This window comes from Melospiza melodia, chromosome 3 (assembly GCF_035770615.1).
Source record: "Melospiza melodia melodia isolate bMelMel2 chromosome 3, bMelMel2.pri, whole genome shotgun sequence".
Classification (NCBI taxonomy): Eukaryota; Metazoa; Chordata; class Aves; order Passeriformes; family Passerellidae; genus Melospiza; species Melospiza melodia.
In genome coordinates this window covers 66,924,667-66,951,469 of record NC_086196.1, presented here as the reverse complement: position 1 = coordinate 66,951,469, position 26,803 = coordinate 66,924,667, and the positions used below count along the sequence as shown (strand labels likewise).

The following is a 26,803-nucleotide window of genomic DNA, read 5'->3' as shown; positions in this document are numbered from 1 at the left end:
AGTTTTATTCCTGTACTGGTGACCTGTTCTCAGAGCACTCTATAGATTTTAATGTTATAAGTAAATAGTCTGTCTTTTTCTGTGGATGTTCTGAATCCTTTTCTAAGGTTATCTTGAATTTTTGGATTTTTGAATTTTTAAACAAAATCTTTAATTAGCAGTAATGATTTCCAGTGCTGGATCCACAGATTAATTACAGTATTGAATGGGTATCTGTGTTGGTGTTAGAACTATTACAGTCATGCTTAACTAATAACCTGGCCAGAGTACCAGATCACCCATGATGTGACATGGCATGAGATGGTTATGAGGCCCAAGAACTGATTTGGAATTTGTTTTCCATGTTGGTTTGCTGAAACTTGAATCTAATGGCTGCTTAGATGCTTTGTCAGACTCGCCTGACTCTATGTGTGCCAAACCAGTGCTTGAAAATGTAACTGCATTTCCCAACTATATTGCATTAGGCACCATAACAACACTCAGAAACCATAAAATCTGAAGGCAGACGATTGGTGGGGCACTTATCCCAGCTGCATACCAGGTTTTATGCCCGCTTAGTCTTGTGCAATTTGTTGAAGTGCCAGGTTGTAAATGAAACTGATTTCCCAGATCTGAGAAAGGCTGTCTGAACAAGCGTGTCACAGCTCAGTCATAAAATAAATTGGTTTTTGAATTCCACCTGTGTACCTGAATGCATGTGCAGGTACTTCTCATGTCTTGGAGGAGGTTGGAAGATTCTGGGAATGATAAGGCCCAAGCATCTTTTAGCTGAAAACCAGGTTTCAACAGAATATTTTCTCTTACTGAAATCCACCACCTCCTCTCCCTCAGCCCGTTATATCCACTGGCAGAAGGCAAGGTCCTATTCTGTGTTCTTTATACCTTCAGATAGTGCAGAGAATTAGATTTTCCTCATTAATGAAGCCTGTAGCACGACCCCTGCTCAGATGCCAGCAGGAGGTAGTGAAGAGGATGCACTTACATCCCAGTTCAATCTCGGGATGGCCACCAGGAGGTTGAGGAGGCACAGCACCTCCTGCTAGGAGCACAGCCCATCATGGAAAGCTCAAACTTTGTTCTGTCTGAACTTAATAGACTCACTGTGGTTGGTGACAATAAAATTGTCTGATGGTTTTTCAAGGACTAATTAGAATTGGCGAACTGCTTTGGTAAGGTGAAATTGTTGTGGTCTAAATCTCATGCACTACCTCCTTTTTTAGTTTGAATATATTGCATGTGGTTTTTTTTAGAAAGTTAAGCAAGACCATCCTGTCTGAGAAAGGTCTCTTAATTAGAGAAAAAGCAAAGTGAGCATTCTTCTCAGCAGTCACTGTTGAGCGGATCTGTTTGCAGCTCACAGGCAGGTTGATAAATGCCTGGCAGGGAGCCATGTGTCTGTAAACATTATTGCTTCAGCTTTACAAAAAAGGAGACTTTTGAGGGACTTTTTTTATTTTCATTGCTTGGATATAGCTTTATCACTATAACTATGTATATTAATTATAGTAATTTAGATCTGGATAACTACATGTTGTCTGTGTAGACATGATTGTCAAAATGTTTTCAGTGCATGGTAATATATTATCTGTATAATATATGTATAGTTATCTGGAAATGGGTGTGCTGATCATGATGATAATTTGTTATACATTTAAATCCTCAGATTTATTAACAAATATGGTGCATAGTACTTGCTAGTGATCTAGTTTGGTGCAACAAAGACAAGTGAAACGAGTAGAATATGCAAAATATTACTGATTTGTCTTTGTAACCATAAAGTTGGTATTTTACTAATATAAAGCTACCCATTCATCTGAATTGAGTAACATTTATGTGTATTGGTTTGCAAACTATATTTTGCATCCTTGATTTTGATAGCTATGGAAGAGCTTTTAGTTTTCATCTAGGATGAAAATATCTTCTTTCTTTAGCTTTCATCTAGGATGAAAATATTTCTTCTGTTGTTATCTTTGAATACAATTTTTGCCAGATTTTAATAGTCAGCAAAAGAATTGACATATTGAGCATATTATTTTTTTCCCAAAGTTTCTAAAAATACAATTCAGGGAATACAGTACATTCATTAGATGATCTGCATTTTCACAGAGATATGATGGAATGTCAAAGAGAAATAACTTGCTAATGAGAGTCTCTCTAAGCTTAAGAGACCTACAAATCTAGTTTTTTTAAAGAGGAAATAATTAGAAAATACTTTCATATCTAGAAGCACAGCCTCATTTGTTATCATCTTCTTGACATTACTGTTTTGATTCACCTCTGTAATGCCCACATCAGTCATCATGCTTGGCAGCTTTAAAGCCTCATAAAAAATGTGTTTCACACTGTGGTTTTTAATGTTATTTCCTAGAATTTTTCTGGTTGTGCTGTATTCTCTTTAGGGTTATGGTGCCCCATATTATGTGCATTTCAAGATATAGATTTCCCATAATTTTAGAAAGTCGTGTTTTCTATTTTCCTATCATGTTTTCTAACATTCTGATTTTGATTTCTTTATAGTATTGTCTAGATATTTTTAGAAAGCTGTTGATGCTGACTCCATGAATACTCTTCTGCTTTGTGATGGTGTAGGAGCTATCATTGTATCTATATATTACAGCGATTTTACCCCTTCAGAATTCATTTACATGCATTGCTTGCTGCTGCTCCTGTCCTTTGCTATCAGTTTTAGCTTTGATTATACTTAGAAATTTCTTATCAGGAAATTTTAACTCTCTAATCACCTCTTTTGCTGCCCTTTTATATGTTGATCAGCACAGATCATTTGGGGATTACATAGACAATCATTTTTAATAAGGTTTTAATTCCTGAAAAAAGCCTCTTTTACTCTGTAACAGCTGGACAGCAGAAGTCTTTGGTGACTCAGTTAGGTAAAAGCTCTCTGAAGTGCCAAATTGGATGCCAGATCAGCTGCATGTGGGCAGGTCATGGACCCCTCAGAGGATCCTGGCAGGCCTAGGAGACTGGCACTTACTGGTTTGTAGGACATGCAAGTAGGAAAGGACCCTGGAGGTCTCTGATCCCACCTCTTGCAGAAGGTTCACATGCTCATGGGCCTTTAGGCCAGATGAGCTTTTTGTATCTCCACAGGTGGAGACTGCATGACTCCTCTGGGCACCTGCTCCAGTGTTTGGTCGGCCTCAGAGTAAATAATCTTATCCTTGTACCCAACAATCTCCTGTCCCCCAGCCTGGCTGCTGCCACAGACAGGAGCAGTGCTGTGCTGTCCCTGTGTTCCTCTGAGCAGGGTCTGGCTCGGTGTCTCTGTGCTGGGAGGCTGAGGTGCCAGACAGGTGTCCCCTTGTCATTCCCTCTCAGGGCTGCCCAGAGCAGTTCCCCAGGCCCTGGATGTGCTGCACTCAAACACCCAATCCATCAGCTGGCCCTGCCCCTTGTGCCTGTATCTCTTCCCTGGTGGGGACCCAGAGCTGGACACAGGCTCTGGCTGTGTTTGCCATGGACTGCAGGGAGGGGTGGCCTCCTCCCAGCCCTGCCGGGCGCGCGTGAGGCCCGGCGCGCCATTGTCCGTCCTTCCTGCTGCAAGGACGCGCCACAACACAAGTCATGGGAACACGCTCAACTTGCCTTCCCTTCCAAGGTCTTTGTTGGCTCCCTTGATGTTTCCAAATTTAACCATGTGCTTCTATTAATAATGCAACCTTCTGCCGCTCTGCAGACCTACTTACTGGAGAATGTTATCACATTTGCCCTCGTTTTGTTCTCTTCAACCAAGAACATATAAGCATTCATTAAACACCAGCAGCGTGTCTGCTCAGCAGTTTGGATGAATTTCACCTGGTCCTGGTAACTTGGTTCTACTGATTAACCAGTTTGCTTTGTAATATTTCCTATGGACACTTCAATGTGACACAGTTCTCACACTTTCCTCATCAAAGTATTTTGGAAGTGAGCTTCTTTAAGTGCTTCTGCAATGAACAATGATACAAAAAATGCATTTGGCTTTTCTGCTGTGCCTTTATTTTCTTGTGTATTTTCCTCACACCTTCATAATCTATTGCTACAGACACCAGCACACTTTCTGCTTTTGCTATGTTTGAAAAATATACTCAAAAATATCAGATTACTTCTTGTCATTATTTTTTTTCTCATAGCTTCCACTATTTCACTGGTCTTACTTAGATTTTTATTGCTCATATAAAAGATCACATTTGATTTTAGGACTTGCTTTAAATTTTGGGAGTTTTGATATCTTCTTACCCAAATTTTATTCTCTGGTTTTACACTTGAGAATGATGCACAATACAACTTCTATGTTCTTCTCTGTGTTCTGCATAAAGGTCGTAAACTTTATTATACTTTTTATGGGAGCACCTTGTTGTGGATCAAAGTTTGCTGCTGTTAAGCTTGCTTTACTGTTTCAATAGATAGGTGTGCTTTGAATACTCACCTTTGATGAACATGCTTTATCTCAAGCATGAAAATTGTGCTCTCCTTGCAGTATGTGTTCCCAGTCAGCATATAAATACCACTACATGATTCAATATCTTTTTTTATAATGAAGGCACATAGATGGAAAATTTTCTTGCTAATTACTTCTTAGGTGATGTTTTGCTGTTCTCAAAGTAGCTATAAAATACTATATAGCCTCTGCTTATTTTACTGAGGGAGTCAGTGGAGACACATCATTCTGCTCCACCACTTAAATAATTTCAGGTGTTTTGCAATATTAAAAAAATTCTGGGCACCAGGCCTTTTGGGTTTTTTCCTGAGTACAGTATATTTTGTGATTAAGAAAAGGTAACAAAGTACTTAATGTACTCAGCATTAGGGCTCTGGAACCTTTGAAACCCATTGGTATTTCCACAATTTTATGTAGGTTCCTTAATCTATGAAAGTAAGTTGTGCTTTGTCTGCTGCACTGAAAACGTCCTGAATATCTGAAATACTTATTCCAGTCATTGCTGTGCCTTCACCATCTTCATGATTTTTGCACAGATCTAGATTAGAATTGTTAAAGGGATTGTAAATGCTTTACATGGTGTCTTATCCTCTTGCTGTTGCTGTTTACTGTGTCTCATGTGCTGGAATGAAGCAAAGGAAGAGTTTGGTGAAACACAGGGAGGAGTTGCAATTATAATCTATATAATGTGTCCCTTCTGTAAAACTTGTAGGTAGGTATTTGTGGGAAGCTCTTCCATTTGAGAGACCTCCTGACCTATATAATCACTGTACGAATGCAATTTTGTACAGAACAGAATACCTGTATTCTAGGGATACTGGAAGCTCTCTATGGGAGCTCTTTGTGCTCTTGAAAGACAGGAAACCCAATTATTCTGAATACTTAAAAAGAAAAAAAAAAAAAAGATTATCTATTTCCAGTTGTCTTGAAATGATTTACTGAAACCTTGTGAATTTTTGCCTTAAGTTGACTGACTTCATTGTCTAAGCATTAACCTCTTTATGTTAACATTTTGTTTTTGGGACATGTGGATGGAATCTTTGCTTGTGTATTCACAGTAGCAGCAGGAAATTTTAGGCAGTTGCTGCACTGCTAATTTTCTCTTAGCAGAGAGTTGCAATCTTTGAGATCTTTGAGCTCTGTAATACTTGGTTAAAACTGAGCATTTTGTTGAAAAGTTTACAGTGAGGAGTTGTATGACAAAAATCAGTAGTCCCAGCTTTAAATCCTTGACTCTGTATTGCCCCATTTAGAGACAGAAAAGTGTGTAGAAACCAAAAAAGAATTCAATGAAAATCATTTTTAATAGCCAAAACTGCATTTTTAGTATGCATGTTTTCATCTATGTTCCATTTGCTTGGCTGTCTATCCATTTGCTTGCCAAAGTCTATCTCCAGAAAGACTTTGTAAGCAAAAACTACAGTCTAGCTGGTATTGAAACTATCTTTCTTTAAAAAGAAAAAAAAAGAAAAAAAAGAAAAATCATAACATCACTTGCATGAAAGAGGACATGTTCTGCCTTTAAATATACATGATTAGAAGTATTGATGATAAAAAGGAGAATCTAAAAGTTAGGCTAAAAGAAATTTGTGTTAAAAATGCAAGTCAGAGACTGGTTGGTATATCCTAAATCTGTTGGTAATAGTAAAATATTTAAACTGGGTTTTATTCTTTAAAATTCTCAGATGCAGATCGACATTGTGAACTTGCTGGGAATCCTCTGAAGATAAAAAGCACCAGGAAGCCACTGTCATGTATCATTGGGTATTTAGGTGCGTATCTGCCTATGGAGAATAGCAAACCAAACAAACTTTCAGTGTGTACTGAAGCATCGTAACCTGGGATGCACAAAAAGAGAGAATTTATGCTTTTAGTAATGTGAAAAAAATCTGAAGTTAATAAATTAATAATAATGGCGGTCCACTTGAGTTACAAAACTGCATGGTTGAACTTTCAGGATATAGGCAGAAGTCCTCCTGATACTGGTTTAGTGTCAGAGTGACACCTGATGTAATTTAGAACGTGAAGAATAGTCTGGCTCTCTAAATATAAAGAAGAACTGCTCAAAGAGGAGATTCTCAGGACTGCTCTACTGTGGCCTTTGTATCCATTTGCAATACTCCTTTTTACTTAAGAGCAGGGGAGCTCAGCCACACTAAGATGCATACCTTGTAATTTGATGACCTAAGTTTAAAAGGTGCAATGAAATCTGTACTGAATTCACAACCGAGAGGACATGAAACTATAAGTAAATGGGGAGAGGAAAAATTCTGATAATAATGATTCCTTGCAATGAGCCGTCAGTGACTGTTAAATATTTGCACAGTCATATAAGAGTTGTGATAACCCAGAGGCTGTTAATCCTCAAATGAGAATAGAAATCAATCAGTTGATTAGAGATGCAGCGAGTAATTCTGCTGTGTGTTAATCCTGTTCTACAGAAGTGAACTCTACTGAGTGTAGAGTTTAGTCTAGATGTTTTGCTCATAATTTCAGTCAGCAGGAGGTTTGAACTAGATCAAAGTAAACAGTAAGTCTCTTGCCTTACTGAAATAGAAATCAGTTTTAATGTAGTTACAACTGTTCTTCCAGGACATCAATTTTGTCGAAATGCTAACTTCAAGAATATGGGTAATGAGGAATTAATGCCATTCTCACTGAATTTTGATTTCTCCTACCCTGGAGTTTAAGAAAAAAGACAGGAATAATTCCCTACAGACATCCCAGCTATGTGTGTTATGTGTATTGAAGGGACTACTTAGGTTGACTTGGTGGAGTTGTGGTTGTTAGGGGGGAAGCTGGACAGGGGATGGTTCATCCAGCTGACCTGTCTGTGCATCTAAAGAGGAAGTGCTAACATGGGGACACTTAGAAGACAGCACCTGTTTTTAGTGCCATGTTATACAGCCTTTGTGGAGTTGTCTCGACCCCTCTGGGAGTCTGAGTCTGTAGGTTTAAGAGAGTGAATGGATGAATAGTGTCAGGCAGCATTTTGTGAACTTACATGAAGGTCTGGTAGAAGATTAACAGTCCTAAAATATGCCAGATTTCTGCAGAGTCTGCTTAGAATTTGACTGTATGGGAAGTAACAGTGTCTCACTACAGCTGAGGAAAATAATATGTGTTATGGGAATGTGAAGTGAACCCAGTGCAGCTGATTACATTCATCTGAATTAGCTTTATAGGGATGGCTAGAAAATGGCTTTTTGTTTGCTATGTAGCTTGGCGAAAATTTTTAGTTTAGTTTGTTTGTGATCTTTTTAGTTTATTTGTGATTTTTGCAATTTCAGTAAATTAGTAAATCTTGCATTATTTTTCTCATAAAAATATTATTATATATCATGTCAACTTATATAGGAGGCACTTGTTTTCTTTTTAAGATTCATGCTGTGCCGTTCTCACAGAAATTTATTGGCATATGATTAACAATGTGTCAGGGCACTACTGTTTTCCACCTTTCTGCTAAGGCAGGGAGGATTTCAGTGCCCTGCACATCCTGGGTCATCACTTCCCTTTCTGCATCTTGGCTTCCACAGGTGAGGTAGGACAAGCATTAAAATTAGGCCTTGTCGTCTCAAGAGCTGGGGCCAATCCCTTCAATCTCATCAGTCATCACTGTGCTTCCTAAAACAAAGCTGCTGCTGTGAACCCCTGGCTAATTAAATGTCCTATATTATCTCTTAGTTATGAGAAAACCAGGCTAACACTCCAGCTGGGATACATGTTGAGGAGATGAGGTGAGGGAAAGGTGCAGCTGCCTAAGCCCCTCTGGAATCCAGGATGTTTGTTGAGGTGATTTGGTACAAGACTTCAGCTTCTCTTTGTTTACTTTGGGGTATTTTATTTTTTTACCCTACTGCCATAATGAAAAAGGGAGAAATTTTTAATGTTGTTATTGTTATTTACTTGCTTGAGGCTGAAATCTGGTCCTATGAAATGGGTTACTAATATGTTTTTGAAACAGTATCTCTTACTCCTATTTATTTTTATTTCAGAATGTGGCTGACTGGCTATTTGCTACTGGTCATGAGATAATTTGAATGCTCTGAGTTAGAACAAGGTGCAGCTGGCTAAAAGATTTTCAGTGAAGTGCTCTGCAATAGAAGAGCATAAGAGCAGCAGGAATTAAAAGATTTTGATTGCTATTATTCCATAATACAATTATATGAAGGGATAGTAAGCAAAACTCCTGAAATGCCTCGTTACACTGCTTGGGTGTGATGAGGCAGCTGGTTATAAAGTGCTGATCTAAAGCATGAAAATATTTGAAGCAAGTCTATATGTAGAGGAGGAGTGAAATAAGATGTAAAGGTCTGCACAGGAAGGACTCAGTCCATTGGGAAGTGATCCTGGCTGTTTTACTGAGTTCCTTTCTAGAACTTAAATGTAGAGCTTGGTCTTGCTACCTTCCTCTACTGCAGAAAGAGAAAAGACAGCCTTTGTGGTAAACTAATGGAGGATTAGTGACTTCTGAACTGAAGAGAAGCTGATGGAAGGAAATGCTTCCTTCCTCAACTGTTTGCTCACCCTGAAAATATGAAATTTCCTCTCCTATAGGTTGCAGATGAAAGGAGGTGGAGTTCTCATGTGTCGATGCAACTGCTGGGATTACTGTGGTTGCTGCTGGAGCTCTTTGGCAAATAAAATAAGCTTTTAGTGTTGTTAGCCCTGGAAATATACCGTTTCCTTCAGAAAACTGGAAAAGATTGCTAAATGAACATTTTAGAATGCAAATTCCAATTACCTTCAGCAAATGGCACAAGTGTATCTATTTCAGTTTAGAGTTTTACCTTAGCAATCAGTGGTGTTCATAATATTAAGCATGCCTCTGTTCCCATTAGTAAAAAAGCAAAGTATGAGATGCTTGTTCCCCACAGCAAGAAAAACAGGACATGCCATGAAATCTTTTCTGTGTGAAAAGCAGATGAATTCTGCAGTGAATGGCTGTAAAAAGCTTTTATCTAATTAAGTGGTGGGGAATTTGGTGCCATCAAATCTACAGCTCTGCCCTGAAGTGACTGGTTAGCTGTGCCTTCCTTCTTAGCTGTTCTCTGTGTACTTCTCTGCCCTACTGTTTCTTACCTGGCCCTCTTGAGGCTTCTCATGGGAGTGTGTTCATGCTTGGAGAGTGTGATTGCAAGCCCCAACCAAAGCAGTGGTGAACAATTAAGCAGTCTTTTCCAGTGTGAAAATTGTAGGCGTTATCTCCTCCTGGCACGGTGGCAGAGCCTGGCCAAGGCCATGAGACCAAGAGCTCCAGGCAGGGCAGGGAAGCACTTGGGTATCAGACTTTGGGCATTCCTGAAGGAGGAAGAACATGCTATTGCAGTGGGCTTTGACTTTATACAGTGGTTTCTCTTTCTCCTGAATGGTAGCCATGGATGGCAGAGGCTGTAGAGGCTCCTCCTTGAATACTTGGCCTCACTGTAGATTTTGCATCTTCCCAGAGTCTCTGCTCCATTTTATAAACAGAAAATAAAAAGCACTTTATAAGAAGAAAGAAGCACTTTTCAGGAGGTGTAAACCTGGGTTGCAAATGGGAAAGTACTCAGTTTTTATGCTCTGATCTCACCTGCCTTGGGCAGCTGACTCTGCTGATCTGACTGCCAGCCCCTCTGCCCTCACCTTCTCAGCCTCTTCTGCCTCCTGGGCTCATCAGAGGCTGCTGTAATTGGGCAGCTGGTGCCTCATACCCTGCACAGTGCTGGCAGCTGGTGCCCTGCACTGTGACACAGGGCCAGGACCTGCCCTGGGCAGCTGACTTCCCACACAAGACTGGGTCCATCCAAGCCTGGTGGTGGCATTTTAAACCCAAATTTGTGATGGGAATTAATTAATTGGTTCAGCAAATTCCTGGTGAGGGACGAGCAGACTCAGCCAAGGCTTCCTTTTGCCACTTTTATCTGGCTGAATACAGAAATTTCCCTGCAGCTGCGTCAGCTCCTGGCAAACACAGCAGGTGCCACTCTGAAATGTGCCGGCCACATGTGTTTTGCTGCCTCATTCCCTCTTTATTCCTTTTCCTCCAAAATAGTTTTGCTCCATGAAACAGATGCTCTGGGATGTTTGAAGCTCCCCAGGAAGAGGAAGTATGGAAGTGTTCCCACTGCAGTTTTGGGGTAGTTTTACCTGCAAAGCCCTACGGTGTCTCCTCTTGACTCCTGCACCTTGTGACTTGTGTGTGGGAAGATCCCCTAAAGCATGTTATTATGACAGAAAATGCTGAATAGCTTGAGGTGTTGAGGTAGTTTCACTACAGTAAAATGCTTTTATTTGCTTGCTGAAACCTGTGGGTGTGTAGCTTCAATACAAATCTCAAAAGGGTAGGAAAATCTAAACACACCCATTTCAGAGTGTTTTGTGTTTATTAGCTCTTCAACCTCAAATCCTTACATGTCTGCACTGTGGAATCGAGCTTGGGTAACCTAAAGTGAAATAGACCTTTCTTACTTGGAGGAGCTGTGGGTAGGAGGACTCGTGTTGTTCAAGGTCTTGTAAACACAAAAGTGCGAAGGAATTTTCTTTTCACTGAAAAACAAAAGTTAATTTCATATGTGGAATAGATTGTTTTATTTATCTTAAAATCAAGTAGCTATAATTTCTCTCTCTCTTTTGTCTCAAACAGAGATACATCCTGCTGTGAAACCCAGTGTAATCAGGTCAACACCAAGCCTTCAAAGTCCAAGTGCAAAACGACTGCTTGCACCCTCCAACCACTCTTCATTAAGTATTTTGGGGAAAAGAAACTACAGCCATCATAATGGGCTTGATGGTATGTGAAGGAGTATAAATGAAATATTCTTTATCTCTCTGAATTGAAAAACTTTCTGTGAACCTGAGGGAACATTAAATGAGAGGGTACAGACTTTAGAAAAATGTAAGATATGGATGGCATGCTTATGGCATCCATGCAATGAATAGTGGTGCCTATTAGTTGGATAAAGATATATTAATACCATCTGTTACAAAAACTCCATTTACCATTTTTCTTACTGCTTTTGATTTACCAAAAAAGGACAAGAAAAGAAGGCAGAGATGCAGCATGTTTTATTTTGGCTTTTTGCATTGCACCTTAGAAAGCCACTGTGCCTGCAGAGTAGGAAGCAAAAAGTGTGTCGCAGAGGTGCAGGAAAGGCTTTTTCTGTACACTGTGCAGTGCCAGAGGTGACTTTTATGCCTGGTGTATCCAGCCACTTCGTTACACCTCAGTGCAAACTAAGAGCAGGAATGAAGATGTACAAAACAAAAAAGAAACCCAAAAGAAAAACACCAAACAACAGCAACAAAAAAAAAAAAAGGATGGAAATTTTTGGGTAAGACTAACTTTTCTCAGATGATCTTTATTTTTCATCCTGAAAAGTGACTGTAAATTTCTGATTTTTTTTTTCTTCACCAAACAGAAAGATTTTTCAACTCTAACCGAAAACAATTTTACCTTGTCTAAATAAGAGGAGAATCCAGCAGAATATAAGGTTTACACTAAAAGAAAAGGCATGCATGCGTTCCTGATATCTCTTTGTGAGATATAACTTCTGTAAACCATTAACTTATTTGTTCTGTAATTGAATAAGGTTATTGAGGGTAGAAATCTGTCAGACGTTGGGCTCTCAAATAGACTGCTCAGGAGAAATGTTCACAAAAGGAGAAATTGTTCACAAAAATGTTCACAAAAGAGGTGACACTCTGCTTTCATGCTTCACAGAATAGGTTGAGGTAGAAAGGAGAGGAATTGCCTTTCAGACAAGCTCATAGAAATAGTATTCCAAATAAAGGGATAAAAACTTGATTCATTATTCATCATCTTCCCCATAATCTTGTTTTTCTGTCACTGCAAACACTACTTGTGTACTGCAGTGAAAACACCTACTGTACATTTAATAACACCTAGATAGGAATCATGACATCCTTTGACAAGAAGTGGTTACTGAGAATACACAGAAGAGAGGATTGCTTGCTCTTCTGCTCAGCATGCAGCTATTACACCACAGACAAACAACATTCATGGCAACACAGGCTCTTCGGGGGACCAAGGTGACAACACGGGAGAAAATATTGCAGCTGGAAGAAAATATGATATCTGCATTGGTAGGCAGAGCCATAAATGCTGGCTTTTCACTGAGTTCTGCATGGATGGTTTAGTGGTTGCTGCATAAGAATGTGAACAAAGACCTCCCCCTCCACCGATGCTGGCCCTTAGACTGGGCTCTCCATGAGAGCTCTGAGTGATCAGCTTCCCTAGGATATAAAGATGATCATTGAATACTTTCTGTTGGAAAAGACCTCATAGATGAAGTCCAGCCCTCAACTCAGCACTGCTAAGCCCTAAACCCAACATGCCCCAAGTGTTCAATACCTCCAGGGATGGTGGTGACTGAACCACTTCCCTGGGCAGCCTGTTCCACTGCTCAACAATGCTTTCAGTGAAGTAGTTTTCCCCAATATCTAACCTAAACCTTCCCTGGCATCACTTGAAGCTGTTTCCTCTTCTCCTATCACTTCTCATCTGTGAGAAGACACTGACCCCCATCTTGCTGCAACCTGCACATTTCTCCAGCAGAGAAGGCTGTAGCAGTAAGTTCAGGGTAATTATTATGATTGAACCCCTCCTTATGTCTCTGTAAGGAGGCATGCTTGGAAACCTGTAAAATTTTTCTTCTACTTAGTATAGATGTTCTCAAAGTAAAGAGTGTGTAAATCCAGTTATTAAGTACACCAGTTAGTGTGTATCAAACATTGTGTTAAAGCCATTTGCACAAAATAACATCTAATTTGAAAAAGTAGTATTGAGAACTGCAAGTCACTGCTTTAGGAGATATTTCTGTGTGGTATTTTCTGGAAAAATTCCTTTGCCCAGGATTTTGCCCCTGGGAAGCTGAGAAGCCTCAGAGAAAAAGCAAAACAATATTATCTAATTTGCTTCTCCTGTGTTTTGCTGCTTTGGAATGTGTTTGGAGATTGTTTACCCACAGATGATAGTTTCATTGGATTCTGGAGTGATTCTGTGTTTTCACTCATTGGCCAATCAGGGCCAAGCTGTCTCGAGGCTCTAGAAAGAGTCATTATTGTCTTGTTAGCCTTCTGTAAGTATTCTTTCTCTATTCTTTAGTATAGTTCAGTATAGTATTTAATATAATACAGTATCTTAAAATAATTAACTTTCTAAGAACATGGAGTCAGATGCATAATTCCTTCCTGTCATGGGGCACCTCACAAATACAATATTTCTGCTTATCTGTTTCCTGTGAAAACAACATATTTGAAAGCATATATCCTAAATAAGCCAAATCTGTATTTTTTTAGTGCAAAAAGTATCTTAGTACAAAAAATGGATATTTTTGTTATTATTCTTGCCTCTCTCTGATTAAAATGTGGAGCTGTGAAAATAAAATGCAAAAATAACGAAAATATGAAAAAATAACGAACCAGTAGTAATGATACTCAACAGCATAGATTCCATTTCTTCTTACTTAAAACTGATTACCTTCAGTATTCACCCTTTACCTCCTCCCCAGGTTAGTGGTAAATATAAAATATATTTTTCTTTTTGCTTGTGTTTTATCCAGCTTCTCTTCAATACCAGATCAGCTTGGGAAGTGGTGGTTTCTGTAATTTCCCTGACCACGGTGTGCTATTTGTGCAGTGAAAGGTTTTGCCAGCCTCCAGAGTTTTTGTGTTACTATAAATACACTAAAAAGCTTTTTTGATTCCAAAATAGTATTGACTGCTGCAGGTTGGATTGTGTTGTATCAATTAACAGTATCCAGAAGGCTTGATATGGAGATGATGACAGATTCTGCCTTTCAGTGCATGCTTTGGTGAAATGAGCAAACAAAATGGAGCATGGGGAATTTATATTAAATCTCATTTGCTGTTTTCATAATCTTAATATTATTTACATGTAAATGTCTGCATTTTCAAGTTTACCTTTTCTCCAACAGTATTAGATATTTGTTTTGAGAAAGCCACATAAATATATTTGCTTAAGATGTACAGTATTTCACAGCATTCAAATAAATGTTGCTTAGGCTTGTGCAAATATATATTTAGATTAGCATGATTTAAGTCAATCTTACTGTCTAGATGAGTGCCTTATTTTTGGCAGAATTTCTTTTTAAGCAAATTAATAATTATTTGCCTTGAATATAGCAGTACATTATGGAAATGGCACATTTTTATTCCTCTTTGGGGAAGTGGGGGAAGATTATGAGAAACATCATTAATATTTAGTTAAATGCTTTTAAGAATAATAAACAAGAATATGTTTAGCATTTCTTATACAAGCCTTACATTGTCTTGAGTTCTGCTTTTAGCTAATGCAGCACAACATTCCCTTTCAGTTTTCCATGGATGCACCTCCAGAAAGGTTTTGGTTTAATTGATAAATGAGCTCCCTCATTAATCTTTTCTTAATGGGGAGGTTGTGCCCTGATATCTTGTTATTGTCAGTCATGGACGTGAGTGGAATTGCTTTGCTTAAGCACTGTGTATTGTAGCTAGAGAGAGGATCTTGTAGGTTTTTGTGTCCCTGATTGGGAGGAAGAGTTTTGCTGGATGGTCTTAGAAAAGTGTTTTTCATTTTATTTTCCAACAACAGCAAATCTTGCATTCCGTGAGATGTAATAAAAAGTGCCAGTGAACTGGCATTTTGCTGCTCTGGAAAACTCAAGGTACTTTGAGAAGCTTTTGTGTAATATACACACTGGAGCTTTTAACTACTCTGAGATGCAGCATTACAATTGCTGCTGAAATTAAAGTCAGCATAAGATATTTAAGTGGTTCTCTGCCATGAAGATAGCCTCTTTCAAGTGGGAAAATTCCATCTTCAGAAAATCACGATGTTGCAGAAGGTTACATGTATCCAATTTTGTTACTGGAGTTGATGATGGGAAGATTTAGGTGTGACTGTAAAGTGCTCTAGATATTTTGAATCTGATCTTTAAATTACAGCATCTGAAATTATTCCAAGCAATTACTTTCTCCCACAAGCTGCTTAACTGTGAGGAACAGTGCATCCAAGTAGTCAAATTTTACGTCAGCCTATTGTTTTGGCAGGGTGAGTAATGATAATTTTGCTTATAATATTTGGAAACATCAGGTAGAGGCATTTTACACAAGAATAATTTCTGTCATCTGGCATGCGTTTCCTTACCTTTGGAAAGATGCATGAGAATCAGAATATCCACAGGATGTCCAAGGCATCAGCGTCACTGATGAGGTACAGAAATCTGTCTGTGCCTGTTGATACCATTTTCATATTTTGGACAAAAAAAGAGCCAGCCTTTCACAGCTGAAGAGGCTTGAATTAACAGCCCTGATCCTCCTTTCTTCCCTGCCATACCTTTAGTGCTGTATTTCAGTCTGACATGTCCTGCTGCCTTCAAGAGGATGCTTTCAACAGTCCAGTTTCTGTTCTGGAATTTACTGAAGTGCACAGCAGATATATGAAGTACCTAGGAATGAGGCAACAATTTTTGGGGTCTGCTTTCCTAGGAACCCACACGTGTCTGGCCTGGCAGGATGAGAAGGTGACATGAGAAATTGGCAAATGGAGAAAAACCTCAAAAAGATGTTCCTTCTCTCTTAGATACTGTTTGGGTCAATCCTTCTCTCTATGCTTATGACTGATACTATTGGCTATTCAGGAGATGAGCAAGGAGAAAGCCTTAGATTTCACTTCTAGTTTTCCATGGGGAGTTTATGACAAACAGATGAAGACATCAGCAGTCTGACAGACATACAGGGAGACTAAAACCTTCCCTGACCCAAATTTTCTTGAATGTGTTTTCTTGAATATATTTTCTTTCTATAATGATGTTATAATTATTTTATCTGAAACAGAGAAAATAGTTATAATATTATTATAATTAAGTTCATTATAATTGAATGCACATAAAATTGTGTGAAAGTACATTAAAGGGAAGGAGGTTTCTCTTTAGGTTGGAATTTTTCAGCAGTGAGTGAGTTGTTTTTTCTCAAAGATGTCTGATTTTTATCACAATACTGTGTTTTGGTAGAGACAGATGTTCTGCTATGGTGGCAGAGGAGCAGCATGGATTGCATATCAAAAAACCTCTGGTGTTCTTTTACTTTAAAAAAGAAAGCCATAAATTTTCTCTTACACATTAATAAACTGTAAACCCACCAAAATTGTTATAAACCTCCTTTAACATACCAGTGATTTCCAACTGAAAGAGTAGAAATGAGTTGTGGCAAACAAGCTGCTATGTGAAAATTTACCATTTCTTCCATCCTAAAGCACAAGGTATGATTAATGCTGGATTGTGTGTATTCACTCTTCCCAAAAGTGAGAGACAAAAGCTATATATTGCTCCACAGTCAGTTTTCCCTCTGAAGTTTGCTTAGTTCATGCGTGTTCTAGCTATGGTCTTTGATATAGCCAGAAAACTCTTTAAAATATTCAGCTACAGATTTCTCAGTCAAATGTGTGCACTGGTATTGATGGAAATGTGAACGTGGAAAATAGATCTCTCAGGAAAAAATGATGCTGTGTTACTGTCATTTACTGAGGAAAGCAAAGGAATATGAAAAGGTGCTTATGGCTTTTAGTTACTTCCTGAAATATACTGCTTTTATGCTTATATCATTATGGGAAATACTTAAGAGCTTAGTCCTGCTTTTCTATACAGAGTCATTAAAACCATCTCTGACCCTCAAGAGATTGACCTAACAACCTTTTTACATTAAAATTTTGCAACTTGCACAAGAGTAGCCAATTTCTCTCTATTTTCACTAGGCAGTTGGAAGCAATAATTTAAAATATTTATTAGGAAACTAAAATGCTCTAAATCTTACATTTCTGTGGTTAGTAAATTCACTTGTTTTTGCAGAGATACAAATCATGATACTGAAGATGATGAACTGCTGACAATTTCCAGAGCCCAAATAATGTGCCTGGAAAGTGACACAGGCCTTAATTACCCCAGGATGTTGCTGCTGACATTGTCAATCATTTGTAGAACTAAGCTTCTGCATCTCATATTTGCAAGTATCAAGTAAATTTTTTTCCCTATTTAAATTTCTGTGTTATAAAACAGTGAGTTGATGATTGCCCACTTCCCTCGTCGGTCTTCATTTCTCCAAACCCAGTGATGCAAGTGATGTTGTGACTTAACATGAACAATAACCAAGTAGGAGGAAAATATTTTTGTCTGAAAAAATAGAAGAGAAATACCTTTTCCCCCTAGAATTTCTTAAAATTGAGAAAATTAGTTCTTGTCTCACAATGTACATTATCTCACATGTACATTGAATTTACATTACAGTTATCTTCCAAGTATTTGAGCTCCTTTGAGTACAAATAAAAGGACAGTCTTCCCTTCTCTGTCTGATGACTGCTTAAACTGCAGGGTATTTTTCAGTGAGAAAAGGTAAGCAGTGTAATTTGCCCACAGGAGTGCTTGGGAGGAGCAAAAGCATTTCTGCAAACCCAGGTTGCCTTGGATTTCCTCTGAGAAAGAACTGTTCCTAAGCACGTTGTGTATTTTTTAAAATACAGACAGCGATTACTTTTGTTATGCCAAAGTCAAAATACAATATCCATTCAACTGAAATGCTCAGGTTTACTGTGTCTTGAGAAATGTGTATTATTTCCCAGGGTGAAAGTACATTAGAAATTGAATAAAGCACTATTATTGATTCCTTTGGCACTTATTCCTTTCTTTCAAAAATCTCTCTTTGGTTTTGTAAGGCTTCTTTGTCTACAATTGATTCACAAGAAAAGCAAAAATCTAGAGTCACATTCATGCTTTAAAGCACTACTTGGAGAGTGCCATAGATCACTTTGCTTTTGTTGTGCCAAGGAAATAAATGCTTATGAAAAATAGGGGCGTTGCATCCCTGAACTCACCAGTGCACACGTGTTTCTGGTACCACTGGTGGCAGCAGGGATCAGAAAGAGCAAGGCAAGTGGGATCCCAGGTGGAGGGAAGGGCGCTTCATGGTAAAATGCTCCATTTCTGCTGTGGAGTCAGTGTTTCTTGTTTTAATATACAGGTATTGTGTAGACATGAAGCTGCAGTAACATTGGATTTCCTAATTGGCAGAATGAATCAGCTCTTCAAACAGGAAACAACACTGTAATTAAGTTAACATTTAAACCACAATGCAAATAGCCAGAGCTTAATTCCTAGAATCACTACTTTCCCCTAGTATTATTTTAAAGATATACAGTTGCAGAAAGAGAATCCTGTTTGTTTGATAACAGGATTAGCAGCATATTACCTCCTGAATTATGGGTTCTGATTCAAGATCTGGAGTTCATATTCACAATGCTTCTGTGTATGATTACTGGCAAGTAGGTTGATTATTTTTTGTAAGCTGTGATTGCAGAGCAATAGTTCCTAACAATTTTAGTACATAATGCAATAGGGAAGGCATCTTTACAAAGTGCTTAGGCAGTGGAACTGGAAAGATCCTGTGTCTGGTCTGTGATATTTGGTGTGGTTTTTTGTAGAGTTTTTTTGCAAAATGGGCAATCCACTTCCCTGGCACTCATTATCCTTAAGGGGAGAACCAGTCTCCATTCTGGAATTCCCTTCCTACTGAAGGGGTGCAAGTACAGATCGCAGTTCTTGCTGTAAGAACTCACTTATAAACCGAGTGTCCACTCGTGCCAGTTTCCCTAAAATTCAAGCCAGATTATGTCAATTCCCTAAAGCATTGTAGAACTTGGCAGATAAAAATGAAAATCCAAAGCTCCGCCTTCTGTTCTGTTCAATACCAAGAATTTTGTAGCTTTTCAATAATATCTGATGCCCTTGAGCTGCACTGGAGTTTGCATTAATGTGCAGACCCTATGTAAAGGATTCTAATGCTGTGTGACTGCCTTTTTAAGCAAGGACTTCCTTCCTTAGTCGCCTTAGTTAAAAGTGTTCCACAAAATTGGCTGATGTGTCCATGCATAAGTGTTTTTCAGAACCGGCCAAGTCAGGGTATAATTTTTTTTCTGGAAGAAATTGGTGTCTGCTCAGTTCTAAAGTCTGAATATTTGTGTATCAGAGTATATAAGAGTTTAAATTGTGTAACTATGGCACCATAATTAGTAGTCTTTGTTAATCCTAGAATCTTTTTACTCTATCTGCTTATTAAAGAGTTCTTTTCCTACCTTTGTATTTATGGATATAGTCAAGTCTCTGCTGTTTGGCAACTTAGATGATATTTCAGTATCTACAGCAAGGAAAATACATGCAAAAAAAAAGAGAATGAGTCTATTGCATGATATAACAGGCATATTTACAAATATAACATCTTTTTTCACTCCTTTGCTGGGTTTTATTATTAGATTATCAATATTTTAATATCCTGGAGTTAACAGCTGCTGGCACTGCATTAACGGCGTCTGTCAGGTTCTTGTCAGAAATACACTGTTTAACAATTTCCAGGAAAATTCAGTTGTTCCTCAGCTCATTTTAGGGAGATCTTCTCAGTTTCACAGACAACTGAGTGAGAGCATGTCTGTGTATTTTGGGACAATCATGGCTAAGCACAGTTTTTATAGATTTGGCATATAGAGCTATGCCAACAGCACAGCACCCCTGAGTAAGAGGGAAGGTTTCAAGTATCTCTGTATAAAAAAAGTGGATTTTTTGTTTGTGGGCTTTGATCATTTTGGGAGCGACTGAAAGCACTCTGTAATGCATCTCTCTTCTATTTCAAGAGACAAGAAGCCTCATTCTTTGTGTTAAACTTTGTGGATAATTCTGCCTACATTCGGGATTCTTCAGGAAATGTTGTGCTCTTGGAGATAAGGTGGTTGGATGTTGGAGATAAGGTGGTTGGGTGGGGTTTTTTTTTTCTGGATATTTATGCTTATAAATTAAATGAATCTTTGTCTCAGCTATTTATTATTCCATTAATGCAGTCTCTGTGTTTTCCCAGGAATTTTCAGGTCCTGAAATGTTATTTTACTGCGATGCCAAAAAAAAAAAAAAAAGTTTTAATAACAAAAATTACTGTGAAGAAAAAAATTTAACAGATTACAGAGTTCTTCACTCTACTGTGATCTTCTCTTACTCTGTAATAGTGCCAAACATGTTCAAGTATCAGGAAGCAGTAGATTATCACAATATTTAGTTCTTATACTACCAGTTTAAAAATTGCCTTGAGGACTAGTGACCTAAATGTGTATTTATAAATGATAACTTTTGCATGAAAAAAGAGGGGGAAAGAGGGCTGGTAGAGGAGCTCACAACTGAGATATTGCTGGCTTTCGGTAGGTATTCACATTACAGTACTGTCAATGTGACCTTAGTGATATAAATATTTCTTCTTTAAAACTGACTAAGGATAAAGACTTGTACAAATGTAAATGTAAACTATATACTTTCTGTTGAATGTTGGAGTTTAAAAATAGTTTGAGATGTTTAAAATGGTTTACCTTTTTTCTATCAGTGATTGAACTATACCTTCAGACTAAGGTGACTCCTCAAAATGAAAGGGAAATGCCACTTTAAGGGTGTAATTACATTTTTTTTTTGAGAGAGAGATATGCAGCTGTTCTCATGTCCTTTTAATCTCCCGAATACAATTTTAAACAATAATAAAATCTCACAAGAATTCTTTGTGTAAGTGATACTAGTCAGAAACCCTCTAAGTTGCAATTTGGAATCAAGACAAGAATTAAAAAAAAGTAATTATTTAGAATTTATCTTGCTTGCAGAACTGAGACTCTGCTGATTGAATTCATTCAGACTTGTGTACATTTTATAAAAACATGTGGTTTTGATGAATGTCCCTTCCTTAAGGACTCTCTATAGCCAACAAGGTGTCCTATCCAAATTTTTGAGCAAGTCTGTGAGACTGGTGGTAGTATCATCTTTCATCTTATAGACCAGCAGTGGGTTTCCTCGTGGGTTTTTTAACTACTTATGCTTTGTTACTGAAGTTGCACTGCTTTGAAAAAGAACAAGATCTCTAATATGTGAACTGTAACATTTTAAGCCAAAGAGAATGTGATTTATGTTCTTAGAGAAAGTAAAAAGCAAAAGTAATCTGAGTTAAACAGCAAGGTGAAATCTATGTTAATTATTGGCCTAGTAGTGATTGCTCTGCAATTTGTATAAATATAACCATGAGCTCAGTTGATTGACTCCTGATTTATCATATGGGAGACAATCATTAACTTTTGTGCATGTTGCATTTCTCAAAAAGCTTTGTCAGTTTCAAACTGAACATCCACCTCAAAATTCTCAGAAAAAGGGTTGCCTAGTTTTATAAAAGCTTTTTTTTTAATGGGAACAGTAATTATGTTGATACTATCTGTATTTTTGTCTGCAGAGCTAACCCCTTCATGATGCCATATGTTGAAAGCAAAATGAAAAAAACCTCACTTCTTCAAACATGAATTATGAATTAGTTCCATTTTTATATTTTCTTGCAGAAGAGGATAATTAAGCAGAGAGAACGAGTGCAGTTAACAGCATATTATAGCATGCCATATATATTCAGGACCAATGATGAGTCTCATGCTCATTTCATGAGAAATCTTTCCAGTCTCTGCATTTTTGATGTGTTGATTGTTGTAGCTGAGCAGTAGCATCTTAGCCCTCAGGGTGAGCATCAGAACCTAGGGCTTTTGTGGATAAAGAAAACATTCTAATGTGCTGTGGTTCTTTTATTTTCCAGAATCATCCAGCCATACAACAAGAACAATCATGGTAAGTATAGAGGGAATTATAGGTATTGATCTGCCTGTAGCTATGATTTTTTCCTTTAAAATGAAGTAGATATAGTAGTATCCTAAGCCATTGGCTTTTTTTTAATTTTTTTTTTTTAATTCCAATATCATTGTAGACATAAAATGAGTGTATTTATTTCATGAGAAATCTTGGGGAAAAAATCAGAGATTAAAGAGCTTAAGAGGTAATAGTGCTGTCAGTTTGAATAGCTGAAAAATTCAACTACAATTCTATGTTCTATGTTTAAGTGATTTTTGATTATGTCAAGTTAATGTCAATAAAATTTCTTGCATTGTATCTATATCACATGGGGCAGAGCACATTTAAATAGAACAATAGTTGAGTAATTTTTTGCATAACATTCCTTAGAGGCTAGTTTCTAACTTCTCCTTGAGTTTGATAATTTGGTTTCCAGAAATGGGAAATGTTTAAGAGGATAGATACACCTTCAAAAATGAGATTAGAAAGCTTTATGTAAAAAAATGTCATGCAGTTAGTAACTATCTTGCATTTTTATAGAGTGAGAAATGTTGATCTTTTTATTTTTCAAACTCATAATAAAGTTAGGTAAGGGCTGAACACCAATTCTCATAGAGAAAACTTTTCTCAATCTCTTATGATAGATGCCTGTCCTGTGGGTGTTTGAGGAGAGGGCTTTCTGCTTTTGAAAAATATCAGTTTTTGAGAGGAGTGTTGAAATTTTAGAATAAGGCTCAGCAAATCATGACATGAGCTTGTTTATTTCCATTCCTACAATTTTTAGGGCGTCCCTTCAAGTTTATATCTTCTTTATGTATGGCATTTATGGGTAAATTCCCCCATGGATTTCTTCATTCTGCAGGGGATAAAGGGTTAATATAGTTCATTGCCTTTGTCATCAATGGACATTAATAATCCAGTGCAAATGAATTATAAATAGGTAAGGACTACAGAGCACAACAGATTTCAAAACAGTAGAGATGTCTGGAAAAGTGATGTTTCTGTTTCCTACTGGATGTGATGTAATCCTTCTTGGTCATGAATTTGTTTTAAGTACACCCATTTCAAAAGAAGATATTTAGTTATTCAAGTGTATTCCTCTGCTATAAAATTTTGGAAGGGATTGAAAAACTTTTCAATGTTTTTTCCATACTGCATTGGTTTGGGAAAAAGAACAGGACAATTATGTTGAAGCTGGTGAACCCTTGACTCGACTCTACCTTTACTCTTTTTTGTCCTATTAATTGTACTCTGGAGATACTCAGTCTCTCTTTTCTACTAATATATCAGAACAGTTCTAAAATCTGAGCCAAAAGAATGAGGAGTTTTCCTATATATTTTTTCTCTCACACCAAAACATGTTCTAACTTTTAAAGAGAGAAGGAAAAGGTTTTTAAATAACATGATTTCTTGAGGTTCCTGTGTTTTAAACCTCTCAAGACCTCTCTGCTGACAGCTCAGATGGCTCAGACCCCAAGTGAATATTCTGCAGTCAGTGTGCAGTAATTGTTCATTGCACTTAAATAAATAAAGGTAGAAATAAAGGTAAGTATTCTTCTTAGTGAGAAATTGTTATAGCAATGTCTGCTCTACTCTGCATCTAAAGCATAACTGAATGTGTAAAAGAAAATTTCTTACTCCCCAGTGAGTAAATAGAAACTGGCAGGAAAAGCAGGAAATATGGTATTCCATGCATTAGAAACAGTATGAGACGATACATCTGATACAGATGTAGTAAAGCAGTGCTGCTGAGAGCCAATGTAAAATGCTACTGTAACAAATACTTACTCTGAAGTCCTCTCTTTCTGACTGATTACAGTTATATTGTAACATAAAAAGTTAAAGCATGACCTGTAGTCATGAGAATGTGAGAGGTACCACAGCAAATTTGTGTTACTGCCTTGGCTGCTTTGCTGTAAAAGAACTTTTGTCTTACTAAGGTGAAGTTTTTGCACTTCTTTAAAGTTGCATTTATAGGTGTTGAAATAATGTAAGGCATTAAATCTGATCTTGTTCCTTGAAGATTCAGATTATTGCTGAAGTCATAGCCAGCAAGGTATAGAGTGTGCTCTGCTAAAAAACAAAGTCCAGTTTTTCTGAGGACATTACAAGAATTTTTCTTCTGTATTTAAATACAATGATAGTTGCCTGTTTTTTGTTTCAGATACTTGTTCATAAAAATAAAAACCCAGAAAATATTTTAAGCATTTGTGTGATAAGGGGAGAGGGAGAGCATGCTCTCTTTTAACTATAAAATAAATTTCCTTTTATTCTGTGCATAGTTGCCTAGCTTAATCTTTCATTACTAATTTACTGATTTCCATAAATAACTGTTTACTTCAAAATTATACCTTCTATGACATGATGTATTCAGAGGTTATATAGGTTTTGTGTGCCATATATGACAAACAGGGACTATAAACATTGCAGTACTTTGGCCCAGAAGCTTTGGAAAGTCATCTTTTAGGAGGGTTGTTTCTTTCGGGGTTTTTTGGTGGGCTTGTTTCCCTTGCACAGAAAAGTGATTGCAGCATTACATTTTCAGCATTTTCACATAAAACACAAAATTTTCAGCATTACAACTAATGTAGGTGTTCGTGAAAGGTTTGGCAGCAAATCCAGAGGTTCTGAAGTTGTACTTGTGTTGAGTACTTGCTTATTTTCTTGTATATGGTCTGTTGTTTGAACATCTTTCATTTTTAATAGCCCTTGGGTTTTTTAATGAAATTCTATACCCAAAGTGGTTGTGTGCCTGCATACTATTATCAACATTTGCAACTTCATGCTGTGTGGAGATTTTGGGTATTAATTTTTGCATTCATCTCTCACTTCTATGAATAAGTAAACCAGCTCCAACCATTGATGCTTATTAAAGGTATAATGCTAATCCCTTTGGAAATAGGAATACCTCAGGTGTGGCAAAAGAGAATCAATACCTGATTAAACTTAAGGTAATTCTAAACTTGTTTTAAATGATGTATTGTATAATTAGGTCAATGCAAAATATATGGAACCAATTAATATGGGTTAGTTCCAGTCATCTGAGCATAGCTGATTTATTCTAGTGATTTCTTTCTCCTTGTAGAGAACATCTTTTGCTCTGCTTGCTTTCAATTGATTTTTTTTGTTTTGTTTTGTTTAAAGATACAACAAAAATACCCTAAAAATGTTAATTTAAGGCAAAGGGAATGTTTTCCTTTTAGAAATAATGGGGGAAAAATAAGAAATCATAAATAGAAATCCGCTTAGGAATTTATGGTAGTCTAGTTAAACATTCCTTCAGCCATTGTACAATGGTTGACTGTTAATTTTTACTCTTTGAATTACTGAGTGTTATGTATTTATTTCAAAGCTGAATGTCTTTTCAGACCTGAGTGTCTTTTCAGAATTTTTAGTGGCTCTCAATGAATAAATATTTGACCACTTATATAGCAATATAAAAAACTGGGCAACTTATAGGCAGGAACCTTGGCTAGAATTTAGGATCTGGGGCCCATTTCTGAATTTGTATAGGATTCGTCTCTTGTCTTACCATTATGCATCTCAGTGTCCTTGTACTTCTCTGGGAGCCAGCGAGGACAGGAGATGTACTCTTGATAATAAAAACGTTATGTTGAGTTGCCTCTTTAATTTAAGGTGTTTTTGGCATAGTATCCAGACTTCATTGGACTCAGAGCTGCCACTAGAGCACATATCATGGTTATAGTGATCCTATGCAGTTATTTCCTTGGTTTCCCTGCCACAGCAAAGCCTTATGCCAGGTGTAGCTTGTGTTGAAAGACCTGATTTGCAGTTGTAACTCAGCACTGCTGCTCCCAGAAGATTTCACAGGGACAAAGACATGTAGCTTCTTTGTGAAGGGATCACCTGCATTCCTTGCAAGTTGGAGGTGTCTCGGTTGTCCACTGTGTGCAGATGGGAAATTCATGCCCTTGCCAGGTGAGTTTTGATGAGCAGCACTTGCAAGCAGCAGAGAATGGATCAGCAAGGGGCAGGTGGAGCTGCACAACAACCAGCCTTTATGTAAAGTGCTCCTAGTTGAAGACCTTGGAAGGATTGCCTTTGGTCTGTGAGGGTGCACTCACTGTGCAGCTTGGACACCACCCATTTGACAGGTGAGACTCTTCCCAGAGATAACCCCCTGATCACTGAAATATTTGTGCTCTTTTAAGGATGGAAGTTTGCCTGAATCAGAACTCCCTTTGTCTTGAGAAGTTTTTCTTCCGAGTGCTCTCAAAGTTTTTTCTACTTTTGAATGTGGAACAGTTTTGTCACAGAGGAACAAGAGATCTCAGTGAATGTGCTCAGACTGAGGTGAAGAACTTGGGAGAAAGGAGTCACTCATCCCAGAGGAAGATTTGTCCACACTGCAAACTCCTGATGCTCAGGTGCTGCTCTGATGTGGCCCTGGCATGCAGACCCTGAACACCAGGGGCTGTGTTGCAAACTCAGAGGGCAGCTCATTAGTGATGTACAGAGTCAGAATCAAAGCAGAGCAGCTGATTGCACACGGTGGTGTTCTGAGGAAATTACAGAAGATTTTTGCAAGCAGTTTTAAATGAGAAGGACGTCTGTGGTAGCACAGGGGTTATTCTTGAGGCTTTCATAACCTTTCTGTGCATAACTGTGCTCTAGGAGGGAATATTTGAGTTCATCATCATCATAGAAGAAAAGCATTTAATGAGTACTT

General features: G+C 37.7%; 1 protein-coding gene across 4 annotated transcripts in view; it reads left to right on the top strand.

The window, feature by feature from the left end:
* Positions 1-26,803, top strand: part of MTA3 (metastasis associated 1 family member 3) — a 153,698-nt gene that overhangs the window by 86,547 nt on the left and 40,348 nt on the right. For all 4 annotated transcript variants that reach the window (XM_063152092.1, XM_063152093.1, XM_063152091.1 and 1 more), the window contains exons 15-17: positions 6,124-6,210; positions 11,064-11,210; positions 22,082-22,113. In XM_063152092.1, the coding sequence (XP_063008162.1) occupies positions 6,124-6,210; positions 11,064-11,210; positions 22,082-22,113 (266 nt within the window). The remainder of the gene's footprint in view (positions 1-6,123; positions 6,211-11,063; positions 11,211-22,081; positions 22,114-26,803) is intronic.